The sequence below is a fragment of the Erythrolamprus reginae genome, chromosome 3, assembly GCF_031021105.1.
Source record: "Erythrolamprus reginae isolate rEryReg1 chromosome 3, rEryReg1.hap1, whole genome shotgun sequence".
NCBI lineage: Eukaryota > Metazoa > Chordata > Lepidosauria > Squamata > Dipsadidae > Erythrolamprus > Erythrolamprus reginae.
This window is the reverse complement of record NC_091952.1, coordinates 246,958,212-246,976,409: the sequence shown is the minus strand read 5'-3', so window position 1 is coordinate 246,976,409 and position 18,198 is coordinate 246,958,212. Positions and strand designations below refer to the sequence as shown.

At 39.5% G+C, this 18,198-nt stretch overlaps 1 protein-coding gene across 1 annotated transcript in view; it reads right to left on the bottom strand.

The window, feature by feature from the left end:
- The window catches only part of TG (thyroglobulin), a gene marked incomplete at its 5' end in the record, with an annotated part of 195,332 nt that overhangs the window by 171,989 nt on the left and 5,145 nt on the right, over positions 1-18,198 (bottom strand). The window contains 3 exons of the mRNA XM_070748653.1: positions 11,117-11,223; positions 12,819-12,978; positions 17,809-18,012. Of these exons, the coding sequence (XP_070604754.1) occupies positions 11,117-11,223; positions 12,819-12,978; positions 17,809-18,012 (471 nt within the window). The remainder of the gene's footprint in view (positions 1-11,116; positions 11,224-12,818; positions 12,979-17,808; positions 18,013-18,198) is intronic.

The window sequence follows — 18,198 nt, the reverse complement described above, 5'->3', positions numbered from 1 at the left end:
TTTCGATCATGTCCCCCCTTTTCCTTCTGTCCTCCAGATTGAGTTCATGAAGTCTTTCCCGATAGGTTTTATGCTTAAGACCTTCCACCATTCTTGTAGCCCGTCTTTGGACCCGTTCAATTTTGTCAATATCTTTTTGTAGGTGAGGTCTCCAGAACTGAACACAGTATTCCAAATGTGGTCTCACCAGCGCTCTACAGTGGTACCTCGAGATAAGAGTTTAATTCGTTCCGGACCTGGGCTCTTAAGTCGAGCAGCTCTTATCTCGAACGACTTTTCCCCATAGGAATTAATGTAAATAATTTTAATTGGTTCCAGCCCTCAAAAAACTCACAAAGTTAGTCTAAATTATGCAGAAAGACATGTTTTTAATGAAGAAATGTACATGTATATATAAATGAATAATGAAGTTTCTTTCACTTAACTTGTAAACTTTCTTAAACTTTTAAATTTACATATGTTCAACTTCTCTGCCACCCAATCCTGTAGGACAAGAGGTCCCCAACCCTTTTTGCACCAGGGACCGGCTTTAAGCGATCAAGAGAGGAATGGGTGAATGAATGGACGGAGGGTGGGAAGGAAGGAAAGAGGGAAGGGACAGGAACAGAGGAAGGAAGCAAGGAAACTTATGAAAGGGGAGAGTAAGAGAGGAATGAGTGAAGGGAGGGAGGGATGGAAGAAGGTGGGAAGGAGAAAGAAAAGAAGAAATAGAGGAAGGAAAGGTAAAAGAGAGAAAGAAAAAGAGCAAGAAAGAAAGAAAGAAAGAAAGAAAGAAAGAAAGAAAGAAAGAAAGAAAGAAAGAAAGAAAGAAAGGGGGGAAGGGACAGGAACAGAGGAAGGAAGCAAGGAAACTTATGAAAGGGGAGAGTAAGAGAGGAATGAGTGAAGGGAGGGAGGGAGGGAGGGAAGAAGGTGGGAAGGAGAAAGAAAAGAAGAAATAGAGGAAGGGAAGGTAAAAGAGAGAAAGAAAAAGAGCAAGAAAGAAAGAAAGAAAGAAAGAAAGGGGGAAGGGACAGGAACAGAGGCAGGAAGCAAGGAAACTTATGAAAGGGGAGAGTAAGAGAGGAATGAGTGAAGGGAGGGAGGGAGGGAAGAAGGTGGGAAGGAGAAAGAAAAGAAGAAATAAAGGAAGGGAAGGTAAAAGAGAGAAAGAAAAAGAGCAAGAAAGAAAGAAAGAAAGAAAGAAAGAAAGGGGGAAGGGACAGGAACAGAGGCAGGAAGCAAGGAAACTTATGAAAGGGGAGAGTAAGAGAGGAATGAGTGAAGGGAGGGAGGGAGGGAAGAAGGTGGGAAGGAGAAAGAAAAGAAGAAATAGAGGAAGGGAAGGTAAAAGAGAGAAAGAAAAAGAGCAAGAAAGAAAGAAAGGGGGAAGGACAGGAACAGAGGAAGGAAGCAAGGAAACTTATGAAAGGGGAGAGTAAGAGAGGAATGAGTGAAGGGAGGGAGGGAGGGAAGAAGGTGGGAAGGAGAAAGAAAAGAAGAAATAGAGGAAGGGAAGGTAAAAGAGAGAAAGAAAAAGAGCAAGAAAGAAAGAAAGAAAGAAAGAAGAAGAAAGAAAGAAAGAAAGAAAGAAAGAAAGAAAGAAAGGGGGAAGGGACAGGAACAGAGGCAGGAAGCAAGGAAACTTATGAAAGGGGAGAGTAAGAGAGGAATGAGTGAAGGGAGGGAGGGAGGGAAGAAGGTGGGAAGGAGAAAGAAAAGAAGAAATAGAGGAAGGGAAGGTAAAAGAGAGAAAGAAAAAGAGCAAGAAAGAAAGAAAGAAAGAAAGGGGAAGGACAGGAACAGAGGAAGGAAGCAAGGAAACGTATGAAAGGGGAGAGTAAGAGAGGAATGAGTGAAGGGAGGGAGGGAGGGTAGAAGGTGGGAAGGAGAAAGAAAAGAAGAAATAGAGGAAGGGAAGGTAAAAGAGAGAAAGAAAAAGAGCAAGAAAGAAAGAAAGAAAGAAAGAAAGAAAGAAAGAAAGGCAACTTCAAAGAAAGGCTCACTGAGCATCTCTCACTCTCTCTCTCTTTCTATCCCTCTCTTTCTCTCTCTCTCCCCCCTCTCTCTTTCTCTTTCTCTCCCCCTCCTGGACTCCCGGATCGCTCGCGTGTGGCAGCGAACATGTGTGGCAGCGAACATGCTTTGGGGGTTTAGCTGGGGAGGAGAAGTAGCACCTTCCAAACCCCCCAAAGCATGTTCGCTGCCACACGATTTAGCAGCGAAGTAACGTGAAGGATTGGAAAGCTGAAACCGGGCGTTTTCAGCTCCCCAATCCTCCACGTTCCTTCGCTCCTTTCCTGGCTAAATCGTGTGGCAGCGAACATGCTTTGGGAGTTTGGAAGGTGCTACTTCTCCTCCCCAGCTAAACCCCCAAAGCATGTTCGCTGCCACACGATTTAGCGGCGAAGTAACGTGAAGGATTGGAAAGCTGATTTCCAATCCTTCACGTTACTTTGCCGCTTGGAAGCTGGGAGGGGGGGGCTTCCGGTTTGGTGGAGATCGCGGCGAGACGTGTCTGGCAGGGCTCTGCCAGGCAAATCTCTTCTACCCCCTCCGAAGGTCGCAATTGCGATCGGATCGGGCCCGGATGGCCCGATCCATGAACAGGGGGCTCTCCTCTGCCCGAGGACCCATCGCCAGGACTCCAGAGGCAGCGGTTCGCCCCGCAGCTTCGGAGACGGGAGAACCGCTCCTCTTTGCTTAAGAGGACCGGCCAGCGCTTTCTCCCCTCACTCAGCGGGAAGAACAAAAGCAAAGAAGTGAAAGTACAAAGATCTACATCTACATAGAAAAAGAATATAGCAGAGAAAGGACTTAAGGTAAAAATCTCCATTGTGTTTCGTTTTTAAGTCAGAAGATCGTAAAACTTTTAAGTAAAAGTTTTTTTTTCCAGGGCGAAAGTGAAAGTTTTTTCTTGTTTAAACCCATCCGCAAATAACAGCCGGACCTAATTTTTTCCTTCACTTTTACTTTTCCATTTTGAACGTGAGCTTGGGAATCTACAAAATAATTTTCTGACTTTATGCTTTAACAAAATAGTTTAAATTTGATATGACTATTTAGAAAATTTTAACTGCTAAAGAAAATTTCTAGTGATGAACAGAATCTGTTTTTGATAGACTTTTAAAATCATAATCTTCTGGACTTAATTTTTGAAGCGGAGGAACACAGTCTTGCTGCCTTTTTTTTTCTTTCTTGCTGCCTATTTTTACAACATGAATAACTTAATAATCATGAATTAAATGGAACCTAGAAGAGATTGAAATCACTTCTTTCTTGGATTACTTATTGTTGGATTAACCTATTTGGAATACTTGCTGAGCCTTTTGGACTATTTGCTGACACCTTTTGGATTATTGCTGACACCTTTTGGATTATTTGCTGAGAACTCTTTGGTTTAACATCTGCCTGCTGCACGAAAATTAACTTGACTCCATCTTGGGATCTCTTTCTTTGTTCTTTGCTCCTGTCTTGAATTTGGAAAATAAACTGACTCCATCTTGAACACAAGCAAGCTTTGGAATTGCTTTACTCCTTGAATTTTGAATTGAAATCAAATATAACTTTACCCTTTGAGATTTGGATCTTCATTTCTACTTCCTAGCAAAATTACAGGATTTATAAGAAGAACTTAAGTATACAATACTGTTATTGTGTCTTTGAATAATTATCTGGTTTTTTCCCTGATTTTTCTTTGACTTTCTTCCTTACATTTTTATTACTAGAAGAAGTTTGGTTTGAACTATATGCATTGTTAAAACCTTGGGTTCCTGCTCTATTCTAAATAGTTGAACTAAAATACCACCCTCCTTCTTTTTCTTTTTGAATAATTCTTTTTACTTCACTTTTTCCCCTTTTCTTTTTTTCTTCCCTCCTCCTAAAGTTTTTTCTTCCAAAAAACTTTTTTTTCTTCTCTTTCTTTTGTCTTCTATATACAGTAGATATTCCTTCTCTTCTTTCATTTTCTGTCCTCCTTTTACTTGAAAAGGCTAATACTTGTTTTTTTTTTTTTCCCTGTGGCACTAAACAATAATATTTCTTTTTTCTCTTCTTCTTTTGAACTTTGTTATTAATTGAATTGCTATTGAATTGGTATAGTCATATTATAAGGGAAACAAAATATATTGAATAGATTTGGAATTTATAGTAATTTCTTTTCCTTTTCACTATATATAAAATTGAAACTAACCTTAAAATTTGAAATAGTGGATTCTAATTTGATAATGTCCCACACCTCAACTTTTGTTAAAACAACAAAGAAACAAACAACACCAACTACCCTATCTCCACAAGTGTCACCGCATTCTTCTCCTTCGCATCAAGTGCTAACCATGTCTACCAAAGACAAAGACAAAGACAAAACAATGCAGTCCAATATTGCAACTATTCATGAGACTTTGAATGCTTTGAAGGACTTTATGGTCAAATCACAAGAAGATGCCACCCAACAAAGAGAGGCCATAAAGGAGGAGGCAACACAACAAAGAGAAGCCATAAAGGAGGAGGCAACACAACAAAGAGAAGCCATAAAAGCTGACTTGGCAGAATTTAAAGTGGAGATGGCTCAAATGAAAGCTGATATGGGCGAGATGAAAGATCAGATAAAGCAGATTCAACAAACTCTTCAAGAAAGTGATGACCGAGTTAAAAAAGTTGAAGAGCAAGCTGACAAAAATGAGAAAAGAATGGAGTATCTTGAAGGGAGAGCTGATGAAAGATACAAAAGATATGATGAATCTATCATCCAGCTGGAGATGCAACGAGCTTCGTACGGACTTCGATTCAGAATATAAAAGAGGAAAAAGATGAAGACTTAAAAACGACTATGGCGGAAATCATTGGAGGTATACTTCAAGAGGACCCCATGGCTTTACAGAAAGAAATCGATGAAGTATACCGAATTTCGAATAGCTACATCCGTCGACACAACCTCCCAAGAGAGATACATATTAAATTTACAAGAAAGGCGTTGCGAGATGAGATACTTCATTATTCAAGAAACTCCCCGCCTCAACGACATGGAGTAGAAATAAAGATATTAAAACAAGTTCCAAGAAGTGTCAGAGAAAACAGAAGAGATTACCACTTTTTAACCAAAATCTTGATTAAAGAAAATATCACTTACCGTTGGCTTATTCCACAAGGACTTTCTCTGACATGGCGCTCTACAAGGTATAAACTGGAAAACGTAGATCAAGCTATGTTCTTTCTTGAACAGAGTGGTTTGGGCCACTCCGACCATGCAAGTAAGCAACTAGTGGTCCAATTACAACCAGCTCAACAGCAACCAGGGGAAAAATCACTAATTCAGCAAGAAGAAAACCCGGGGGCAACTGCCCAAGTAATAGAGCAGGACCAAGGCTCTAGAAGAGTTCAACCTCAGCGAGAAACCAAAAAACCTATTAAATGACAACGAATAAAGACTTGAAAATCTTTTCCGTAAATGTTAATGGACTTAACGAACCAAGAAAAAGGAAGCAAATTTTTTCCAAAATCAGAAACCAAAATGTTCAGATTGCAATACTACAAGAAGTTCATATTAAAAAAGATAACCAAAAATTACTGTTGAATCCCAAAATTGGAAAAATGTATGCTGCATTAGCAGACCAAAAAAAAAGAGGTGTAGTGATGTATGTCAAGAATTCTATAAATTCCAAACAAATATATAAGGATAAAGAGGGTAGGATACTGATTGTACAAGTAGACATTGAACCCAGACCTCTAGTGGTTGTTTCTATTTATGCCCCCAATGAAGACCAAATGACATTCTATAAAAATTTACACCAAATAATAACAGATTTAGCTATTGATAATCTATTGATAATAGGTGATTTTAATGCTATCGCGAATAGACAATTAGATCACTCAGGAGGGGGAGGTAACAAAAAAAGGGGAAAAGGCAAAAAAACAAGAAGAAACTTGCTACCCAGTACTTTTCAAAAAATGAAAGCGGAACTATTATTAAGCGATATTTGGAGGGAAAGACACCCTCTCAAAAGGCAATTTACCTTTTATTCCAATCCTCACAAAATTTGGACGAGAATTGACATGTTATGGGCACCAAAAACAGTGGCAGAACAAATAAGAGAAGTTGAGATAGACGTTAATACATGGGCCGATCATAATCCAATAGTGGTCTATATGACGATGAATAATAAACAGAACAATTGGCGGATGAACAGGTATATATTAAATGACAAGAAATATAAGGATTGGATTGAAAAGGAATTAAAAATATTTTTTGAAATTAATAAAACATCAGATACTACTCCACAGAACTTATGGGATACAGTTAAAGCGTACATAAGAGGTTTAACAATATCTTATACAGCAAAATACAATAAGGAAAAGAAATTAGAGTATTTACAATTAACAAACGAATTAAAACAATTAGAATCCTTATCGCAGCAACATACTAAGAATAGAGATCTAAAGACAGAAATAAACGTAATTAAACATAAAATTAGAGTTATAGAACAAAACCAACTAACTGAAAAGATTAAAAGAGCAAAGCAACAATACTTTGAATATGCAAATAAACCTGGCAGATGGCTAGCGTATAAACTTAGAAAACAGAGTCAATCAAAATTAATCCAAAAATTAGAAGATAAAGATGGTAAAATAAAATTCGATACAGAAGGTAAGGCAGACATTGTGTATAATTTTTATAAGGAATTATATGCTAAAGATCATGTCATTGAAGATGAAGTTTTTAATTATTTAGAGGCTTCAAATTTACCACAAATAACAGAAGATCAACAGGCTACCATGGATGGACCAATAACAATGGAGGAACTCCTAATAACAATTAAAAAACAGAAAAGCAACAAGGCCACAGGCCCAGATGCCATACCTGCAGAATGGTATAAGATAGATAATGAAACAATAAGAAATCATATGTTAGAAACTTTTAATTCCTGTAGACTTGACGGAAAAATTCCTAAATCTTGGTCAGAATCACTGACAACCTTAATACATAAACAGGGTACAGAACCAGAAAAAATTAAAAATTATAGGCCTATATCACTATTAAATGTAGACTATAAGATTTTTATTGCCATTTATGCAGAGAGACTCAAAGGAGTTATAAATGGAATAATACACCAAGACCAAAATGGGTTTCTTCCAGGGAGACAAATTAAAAATAATATTAGAACTGTAATAAATATACTAGAGTACTATGAACAACACCCAGATAAGATGGCATCTTTAATGTTTTTGGATGCCCAAAAAGCCTTCGACAACGTTAATTGGATATTTATAAAAATGCAATTAAATAAAATGAGATTTGGCCCAAAATTTGTTAATCTAATAGATACCATATATTCAAAACAAACAACGAATATAATATTGAATAACAGTCAATTACCAATACTTGATATAAATAAGGGAGTTCGCCAAGGATGTCCTATATCACCACTGTTATTTATTATGACCCTTGAAACCTTATTAATTAAAATAAGAGCGGACCCCAGAATAAAAGGTTTAACCGTAGGAGATGAAATCTATAAACTCCAGGCCTTTGCAGATGATCTAATGTTTATAATTGAAGAACCGACTACAACAGTTCCTACTTTATTACAAACCATTGAACAATATGGAAACGTAGCAGGTTTAAAGATAAATAAAAACAAAACACATTACTTGACTAAAAATATGAACAAAACACTAGAAACTAAATTAGAAACTATTTCTGGAATAAAGACTGTAAAAAAGGTAAAATATTTAGGAATAAATTTAACAGCGAAAACAATAACATTAAAAAATGATAATTATATGAAATTGTTAGCAGAAATTAAAAAAGACTTAGCAACCTGGAACAATTTGAAAATATCTTTCTTAGGAAGAATTGCAACAATTAAGATGAATATTTTACCCAAGGTCTTATTTCTTTTTCAGACAATACCAATAAACCCAGGGGGTATCTTTTTAAAAACTTTAACCAACTTAGTTAAAAAATTTATATGGCAAGGTAAAAAAGCAAGGATAAAAATGAATTGCTTAGAAGATATCAAAGAAAGAGGAGGATTTGGCCTTCCAAATTGGAAATTATACTATCAGGCCGCCGCACTAACATGGCTTAGAGATTGGATAATCTTAGATAATAAAAGAACACTTGAACTAGAAGGACATGATTTAATGCTTGGATGGCACGCATTTTTATGGTATGATAAGGACAAAAACCATTCATACTTTAAAAGGCATACATTAAGGAAATACTTACTAGAAGTATGGAAAGATATAAAGAAAAATCATTTCTTAAGCATCCCAGATTGGTTAGCTCCCTTAGAAGCAATAACGCATCCAAAGTCTATAAAGGACAAGAAAATGACTCATAGATATAAAGAACTATTAAATGATCAGATGAAGCTTAAATCTAGAATTGAACTACAAGAAGAAGGGATAATAATAGATTGGTGGCACTATGCCCAGATCCGATCTAGATATCAGAAGGATAAAACTCTTTACATTTTTAATAAAAGTAAAAATTCTTTAACTACTTTAATAACCACTAACTCTACAAAAATGATAGGGAAAATATATAAACTACTTATTGCTCATAAAAATATAGAGTTGACTTTAAAAGATACTATGATAAGATGGTGCAGAAATATTGGTAAGGAAATAGATATAGACACATGGGAGAAAGTGTGGATTAATAATTGGAAAATGACTAAATCAGTTTCCTTAAAAGAAAACCAAATCAAAATGTTCTATAGATGGCACCTCCCACCAAATAGGATAGCAAAAATGTTTCCTAAAACATCCCCAATATGTTGGAAATGTAAGAAGGAGATAGGAACTTACTATCATCAATGGTGGACATGTAGCAAAGCAAAACTATATTGGAAGATGATTGAAAAAATATTAAAAGAAATAATAAAACAAGATATAGATAATACCCCGGAATTTTATTTATTAGGTGTCACAACCCAGATTTATAAGAAAGAAATTTTTTATTTAATCATACATATATTAACTGCGGCTAGAATAATATATGCGCAAAACTGGAAAGGGGAGGAAATCCCCAAGGAAGAAGAGGTTATAGCTAAGATATTAGATTGCGCTGAAATGGATATGATGACAAGAAGATTAAACGATCAAGAGGATACTAAATTTACGAAACATGGAATAACGTTTACAAATGGATAGATAAGAAAAAATAAGATATATCTTTAGTGGTTGTTTTTTCTTTCTCTTTATTCTGTATTAGTTTTTATCTAGATGATAACAATAGTAATATTAGTTTAAAAGGATTTTTTGATGATTATGATATAGCTATGTATGTATAAGTACAAACAATATATTAAGATTTTTGAAGTATAATAGTTGAATTTAGTTTTACTGTTTAGATTGAAGGTTTAACTCTATTTTATTATAGTAATTAGGATTATATTAAAGGTATCTTTCCTTTCTGGTAACTATGTTATATTAACCTTAATACCCACATTAAGATTTGTAAACTTCAACCCAAATTTATTAATCTTTTCTTTTTTCTTTTTTTTTTCTTTTATAATAGTTAACACATATGTATTCTTTTTCTATATTTGAATTTATACTTTCATAAGAAGCGGGGGAAATATACCCCCACTTTATGTTCATTGTTTGTTTGTATTTGTTTGTCTTTTTATGAAAAATAATAAAAAAAATTGAAAAAAAAAAAAAGGAAGCTGGGAGGGGGGCGGAACGTCTTTGGCCACTTAGCTCTTCCGCCCCCCTCCCAGCTTCCAAGCCGCATTCGCCTTCCTCCGCCGCCGCGGTTCCGAGTTGGGGGGTGGGGGGTGGGTGCTGGCAAGTCCCCCCAGGTCGGCTGCAGTCTTTTAAAACAGCCCCGCCGCTTCTCAGCTGACTCCTGAAGCGCGGAAGTTCGCCTTTGGCTTTTGGCTTCAGGAGTCAGCGGAGAAGCGGCGGGGCTGTTTTAAAAAGACTGCAGCCGACCTTGCCAGCACCCACGAAACCGCTGCTTATGCCGGGCGGCTCGCCTGGAACGCCAGCAATGCCGCCCGGCCGATTGCCGAGCGGGGGCGGGAGGAGGCAGCGTTGCACCGGACCCTTCAGGCCGCTCCACCTGGGTCGAGCCCCATCCCGGGCGGAGCAGCCTGAGAGGTCCGGGGGGGGCGCTGCCTCCTCCCGCGCCCCGCCCCCGCTCGGCAATTGGCCCGGTTGGCATTGCTGGCGTTCCAGGCGAGCAGCCCGGCATAAACAGCGGTTTCGTGCCTCGGGCCGGGCAGACAAGAGGTCTGGCGCTCCAACAGGGAAGGGAAAAGGCGGCGGCTTAAGCCCTTCCCTGTGCTTTGGAAGCCGCCGAATGCCGTCAGAGGGGCGCATCAGCGGTGGGAGCCGGACCCCGGCCACCGCCCCCCCCCTAGCAGAAGCCAAGCCCCCCCCCCAGCCGAGCCTGGTGGCAAGCTCGCCCCCAACCCCCGAGATCGAGCGCACGAAGAGGCATCTCTCGCCTTCTGCCGCTGGCCGCCCGCTCTCTTTCGCCCAGCGCTGCTTTGGAAGGCGCGACGCGAAGAAGGAAAGCGGCACGGCGGGGCGGCCAGCGGCAGAAGGCGAGAGGTGCCTCTTCGATGTGCGCGGACCCCCCCACCCCCAGCAGAAGCCAAGGACCCCCAGAGTGGGGCAGCAGGGGGAGGCGACCGCCTCTCCACTCACCAACTGCCGGGATAGGAGCCGAGAAGAGCCGGGCTGGTTTACTTTCCTTCCTTTCCGGAGTGAGCCACTCGAACAAAGCGTCACGCCCCCCTGACGCTTTTGGCGGCAAAAGAGCCCAGCGTCGCTTCGAAAGCCGCCGAAAGCGTCAGGGGGGCGTGACGCTTTATTCGGCTCTGCATCAGCTCGGGAAGGAAGCAAAGCAAGCCAGCCCGGCTCTTCTCGGCTCGTATCCCGGATTTGAGCTCGGGAGTCGAGCAAAAATTTCTCTCCTCTCCCAGCTCGTATCTCGAGTAGCTCGTAAGTAGAGCTGCTCATATGTCGAGGTTCCACTAGGGGATCACAATCTCCCTCTTGGAAAATGATGATGGCTTGGATGGTCTTGGATCTCTTCTTATTCCAAACTAGATTTACCTTTTGCTAGGCAAAAGGTATTCATCTGCTTTCACATTTAGGAGACTCCTGCAGGTAGACTCACCTGTATCTTCTAGTTCTCTCCCAAGGCTGTCTGCACAATAACAGTATCCGTTGATTTCGGGAAACATATTTCTGAAGGAACTAAATGTTAAGAACGCTTTGGGGAACCTGAAAGAGAAATCCAGCTATTACAAAATTCAATATCGTTTGGCGGGACCCAGGGGAAGAGCCTTCTCTGTGGTGGCCCCGGCCCTCTGGAACCAACTCCCCCCAGAGATTAGAATAGCCCCCACCCTTCTTGCCTTTCGTAAGCTTCTTAAAACCCACCTCTGTCGTCAGGCATGGGGGGATTAAGATATTCTTTCCCCCTAGGCTTTTACAATCTATGTATGGTATGTTTGTATGTATGATTGGCTTTAAAATAAGGGTTTTTAGCTGTTTTAGTATTGGATTGTCCCATGTTGTTTTTACCACTGTTGTTAGCCGCCCCGAGTCTACGGAGAGGGGTAGCATACAAATCCAATAAATAATAATAGTAGTAGTAATAATAATAATAATAATAATAATAATAATAATAATAATAATAATAATAATAGTAATAATATGTGAGATTTTCCATGAGGTAGCAAGGGACATTATGGCCACTCCTTTGATATACGATTAGCATATTATTATTATTTATGTTCTCAAGCAGATTCCAAAAAATTATCCCTTCAAGAAACAGCTTTTCATGCCTCAGAAAATAACCTGTAACAGTACGCTCTTTGTTTTATTCACAGATAGACTTCTACTTATTTTTGAGGGATTTTGAGGGAAGTGGAAGTGGTAATAATATGGGTGTCAAGTTGACCCTAAATGTCTGTCAACCCTAAATCAAACTCTTACAAGGTAGAAGCCCCAGGTTCAAATAGCAGTAAATGGGTGTGGCTACCTGATGAAGGCAAATAAGCCGGAAATAGATCTATAGTAGTCTCCCTTCCTTTTCATTATCAGCTTAAATATGTTACATCTATAGATTATAGTTGTCGGCTATAAAAAAGTTTGTCTGCCTTGGTGGGGCCGAGAGGCTAAAAGGAAGCTGTAATGCTCCTTCTATATACCTGGGTGACTTGGCAAAAAACCCATATAACCCTTCCCTGGTACAAGCTGATACAGGAGATGAGCCTTTAGCCTAATGGCTAAAAACTCTGCCTTACAAGGCAGAGGCCCCAGGTTCAAATCCCAGTAAAAGGGTGTGGCTACCTGATGAAGGCAAATAAGCCCGAAATAGATTTATAGTAGTCTCCCTTCCTTTTCATTATCAGCAAAAATATGTTACATACATACATACACACACACACATATACACACAGGTAAGAAAGTGAGGACAAATAAAGGGAAATATTTCTTCACCCAGAGGGTCCTTGGTTTATGGAATTCCCTTCCAGAAGAGGTCGTGACAGCTGTCGGTCTGGATAGCTTCAAGGCAGAATTAGACAGATTCATGGATGCCAAGTGTATCAGTGGTTATCGAAACGGTTGTCCAAGTGCCGCCTCTATGTTGGTTGAGGCACGCAGGGTTCCCTTGGGTACCATTTGTTGGGGGATCAAGGGAAAGGGAGCGTTTTGCCTTCTCTTTCTGCTCAAGATCCCATGTGCAATTGGTGGGCCACTGTGTGACACAGGATGCTGGACTCAATGGGCTTTGGCTCGATTCAGCATGGCTCTTCTTATGTTCTCAAAGGCAGGACCAGGTAATAAACATTGCAAAAAGTTCTACTTACCGGTTAAAATGATGGATGAGATCAAAGACCATCCTATCAGTTGTGTTGACAAACTTGCATTGGACAGGGAGGAATTCTCCGTCGGCTGAGCATTGTGGAGGGCTCTTTTCCCCAACACCATGCAGAACACGGCGGTCTCGAATCTCACACCGGCCAGGACCTGACAGGCAAAAATATTTCTTTGATTCTGGCTTCTTTGTTTAAGACTATCAGCTGTCAAAAAATTTTCAAAGAACTTTTAGAAGAGATTTCCCCTCTGTCCCGTAGCCATTGCTCATTCTCATCTTTTTACCAAGTAGGTCATCTTTTCCTATCTATTTCTCACTCTGCTTCTCTAACTTTAAGTAGAGAAAGGATGATGGAGAGGTTAAAAGGATAATGATGGGGAGGGAGGGAGGGAGGATGGGAATGGAAGGAAAGGGAAGGGAAGGGAAGAAGGGAAGGGAAGGGAAGGGGAAGGGAAGGGAAGGGAAGGGAAGGGAAGGGAAGGGAAGAAGGGAAGGGAAGGGAAGGGATTGATGAACAAGAAGGAAGGAAGATAGGAAGGAAGGAAGGAAGGAAGGAAGACAGGAAGGAAGGGAGGGAGGAGGAAGGGAGGGTGGGAGGGAGGAAGAAAAGAAATAAGAAAGGAAAGAAAGGAAGAAAGGAAGAAAGGAAGAAAGGAAGAAAGGAAGAAAGGAAGAAAGGAAGAAAGGAAGAAAGGAAGAAAGGAAGAAAGGAAGAAAGGAAGAAAGGAAGAAAGGAAGAAAGGAAGAAAGGAAGAAAGGAAGAAAGGAAGAAAGGAAGAAAGGAAGAAAGGAAGAAAGGAAGAAAGGAAGAAAGGAAGAAAGGAAGAAAGGAAGAAAGGAAGAAAGGAAGAAAGGAAGAAAGGAAGAAAGGAAGAAAGGAAGAAAGGAAGAAAGGAAGAAAGGAAGAAAGGAAGAAAGGAAGAAAGGAAGAAAGGAAGAAAGGAAGAAAGGAAGAAAGGAAGAAAGGAAGAAAGGAAGAAAGGAAGAAAGGAAGAAAGGAAGAAAGGAAGAAAGGAAGAAAGGAAGAAAGGAAGAAAGGAAGAAAGGAAGAAAGGAAGAAAGGAAGAAAGGAAGAAAGGAAGAAAGGAAGAAAGGAAGAAAGGAAGAAAGGAAGAAAGGAAGAAAGGAAGAAAGGAAGAAAGGAAGAAAGGAAGAAAGGAAGAAAGGAAGAAAGGAAGAAAGGAAGAAAGGAAGAAAGGAAGAAAGGAAGAAAGGAAGAAAGGAAGAAAGGAAGAAAGGAAGAAAGGAAGAAAGGAAGAAAAAAGGAAGAAAGGAAGAAAGGAAGAAAGGAAGAAAGGAAGAAAGGAAGAAAGGAAGAAAGGAAGAAAGGAAGAAAGGAAGAAAAAAGGAAGAAAGGAAGAAAAAAGGAAGAAAGGAAGAAAAAAGGAAGAAAGGAAGAAAAAAGAAAGGAAGGAAGGAAGGAAGGAAGGAAGGAAGAAAGAAAGAAAGAAAGAAAGAAAGAAAGAAAGAAAGAAAGAAAGCAGACACTAGGACTTGAAATAATAAAACTGTGTTTTGTATTTTGCTCTGCTGCTCTTCAACACTTAACCAATTTTCTGTATTTTGCAATACTTCAAAGTGAGAATTCCTTGAAATGACTTTGTTTGAAGATTGCAGTAAGCCAGGAAAAGGGAGCCTGGTTAAAGCTAATTCGTTTGACGATGATCATGTTGTACAAATGCAATCTTGATACTTTGAACGCCTTGGTTTCAGCATGTTGTAAAACCAGACAGACTCTGAATATTATCACCCCTTTCGCATGTGCCTTCTCAGGCTTTCTTGGAGGAGAGAAACTTGCATTCTTGATCGGCTAATTACAGAACTCGCTTGGAGAATGTCTTCAATTTTTCATCCCCCTTGAAAAGAAAGAAGGTTTTTCTCTCCGTTTCTCCCGTTGTGCCAAAGGCCACCTACCTGAGGCCTGGAACTACAACAGTCTTAAAATATTTAAGAAACTATTTCCCCATTAATTTTGTATAAAAAGCGTGTTTGGAAATGTTTCAAGGTAGAACCAGGCTGTTTTCAACTTAACAGTTGGGAAGACGTCTTTGAGCTGAAGTCGGAAGAATTTTCCCTTTAGGGAAGTGAGGGTGAACTGTTCTCTTCTTGCGTGCCAAAAATGGGAGGGAACATGCACCACCTATTGAGCCATTTTTTGCACTACAGAGGCTTCAGGAGGCTTCCTTGAAACCTCCGGAGTGTGAAAAATGGCCCAACGGGCAAACCAGAAGTTTAAAAAAAATGGACTTCAGGTTTGCCCACGGGGTCATTTTTCGTCCTCCAGTGTTTTCAGGAAAGCCTCCTGAATCCTGGGAAATGCAAAAACGGACTTCCCCAAGCCCAAAAACCAGCTGCATGCACACTGGAGCCCGTAAAGGGCTGCAAAAAATGTTACTACCATACAGTGGCTGTGGCTTATTTTCTGGGTGTGACTTGATGGCCATGTGACCAGGAGGGAGTGGCTTGATGATCATGTGACTAAGGGTGGCTTAATTGGACCAGAATATCTCCGGAACCGCCTTCTACTGCATGAATCCCAGCAGCCGATAAGGTCCCACAGAGTTGGCCATCTCCGGGTCCTGTCGACCAAACAATGTCGTTTGGCGGGCCCCAGGGGAACAGCCTTCTCTGTGGCAGCCCCAGCCCTCTGGAATCAACTCCCCCCGGAGATTAGAATGGCCCCACCCTCCTTGTTTTTCGCAAGTTACTCAAGACCCACCTATATCGCCAGGCATGGGGGAACTAAGAAATCTCCCCCAGGCTTTCTTATATTTTATGTTTGGTATGTATGTGTTGTATGGTTTTTAATTGTTGGGGTTTTTATATAATTTTTATTATTAGATTTGTTCCATTGTTATACTGTTTTTTATTACTGTTGTGAGCGGCATACAAATATAATTAATAATAATAATAATAATAATAATAATAATAATAATAATAAAGGTCATGTGCTTGGCTTAAAGGTGGCCAACTTGACGTCACTCACTTCATACTAGACAACACAGTATCAAAAGTAGAGAGCTTCAAATTTCTAGGTTCTATCATATCTCAAGACCTGAAATGATCACCTAACATCAAAAAATCATCAAAAAAGCACAACAAAGACTGTTCTTTCTGCGCCAGCTCAGGAAGCTCAAACTGCCCAAGGAGCTGCTGATCCAGTTCTACAGAGGAATCATTGAGTCTGTCATCTGCACCTCTATAACTGTCTGGTTTGGTGCTGCAACCCAACAGGACTGACACAGACTTCAGAGGATAATCAGAACTGCAGAAAAAACAATTGATGCCAACCTCCCTTTCATTGAGGACCTGTATACTGCACGAGTCAAAAAGAGGGCAGGGAAAATATTTACTGACCCCTCGCATCCTGGACATAAGCTGTTTCAACTCCTATCCTCAAAACGTCGCTACAGAGCACTGCACACCAAGACAACTAGACACAACAACAGTTTTTCCCCCAAACGCCATCACTCTACTAAACAAACAATTCCTTCAACACTGTCAGACTTTTTATTAAATCTGCACTTCTATTCTACTAGTTTTTCTCATCGTTCCTATTATCCTGTTCCTCCCACTTAGGACTGTATGACTGTAACTTGCTGTTGTATCCTAAGATTTTTATTAATATTGATAGTTTCTTCTTTGCTTATTTTACCCCATGACAATCATTAAGTGTTGTACCACATGATTCTTGACAAATGTATCTTTTTCTTTTATGTACATTGAGAGCATATGCACCAAAGACAAATTCCTTGTGTGTCCAATCACACTTGGCCAATAAAATTCTATTCTATTCTATTCTATTCTATTCTATTCCATTCCATTCTATTCTATTCTATTCAAGGGTTTGGGTTAGGGCTAGGGTGCCTGGCCTCTCCTCGCCTCAAAGAGATACAATTTCCCTATCTATTTACTATTACTTAAAATATACTATTTAATTCTATGTATATATGCCACACGTGTACATACACATTACACACAGGCACACAAAAATATACATTATCTACTATATTAACTGTATGTGTATGTACACAAACACACGCCTTCACAGCTCTTCTAAAATTATACACATTCAACCACATTTTCCTGATAGGAAAACCATACCCAGAGCCCAGAAGGGGAAAAAAGAAAAAAAAAATCAAAATTTTTCTACCAGTTCTGCGTACTTGACCGTGCCCGTAGGAGCCCATCAATGACTGGAGCTGACAAAGGGCAATGCCTCATGTGCCCTCAGGTATGAGTCCATGTGCCACCTGTGGCACATGTGCCATAGATTTGCATCATGGCCTTAAGGGATGAGCTTGCTTAGGAAACCAAAATAAACTGCCGTGACTTTATCTAGCTTAAATGCCTAATTATGTTTTTTCAGTATAAGATTTTTATTTTCTCCACCATAAAGTAAAACAATATATAGTTATAAACACAACAGCAATGCTTAAAATCAAGCATATATAAACTTTTTCTTTTCTTATTACTCCCTCAATGGAGACTCTTATGTCTCCTCCTCTAAAATTTTCTATTAATTTTATACAACATTATCAATTCTTAAAAATCTAAATAAAAATTATTCCTCTCCGTTTTACTATAAAAAGTTACATTACATCAATGCAAAGAATAATAAAATCTCTTTTCTCTCAATTTTAATATTGTATCATGTAGCTAATTTAAAAACCTATATATAACTTTAGTAAAAGAAACTACTTATAATATATCACCTACTTCATAAAGTAAAGTTCTATATGTTTAAAACCTAAACGATAAGTAAATTTTGTGTTATATCATTATATAGTGCTACCACCATTTCTCTTCTTTCCAAAATTTAAATCAAATTCTCATGTTTCAATTTTTCCGGAAATTAACCCATTACTAATACATACGTATCTCTTAAGTTTTCTCTCCAATCATAAAACTTCCCCCAAATTTTATAATACAGTAATCTAAGTCCTGTTTATCTTTAAGTTATGTTTTGACTATTGACTTACATTGTCTTGGTTTCCCTTTCTGTCTGGTCCCGTAAATCTCCATCCCTTCACCGTCCACGCACCAGCATTGTTTCAGAGCCAAGTCACACTGCATGGGGTCAAAGTCACCTGACTCCAGACACTGTGGGATGTAGGCCGTTTCACTGCTGTTGATGTAGCGGCTGACCAGAATCTTTTGCTTTTGAAGTTGGCAGAAGGACAAACCTACAGCAGGGAGAAACACAAGTAATGTCAGCTGCCACCCCGCCAGTATTGGATTCATTCATTCATTCATTCATTCATTCATTCATTCATTCATTCATTCATTAGATTTGTATGCCGCCCTTCTCCAAAGACTCTGGGCAAGACAAGACATAATATACAACAGTGCATATAAACAAATCTAATTAA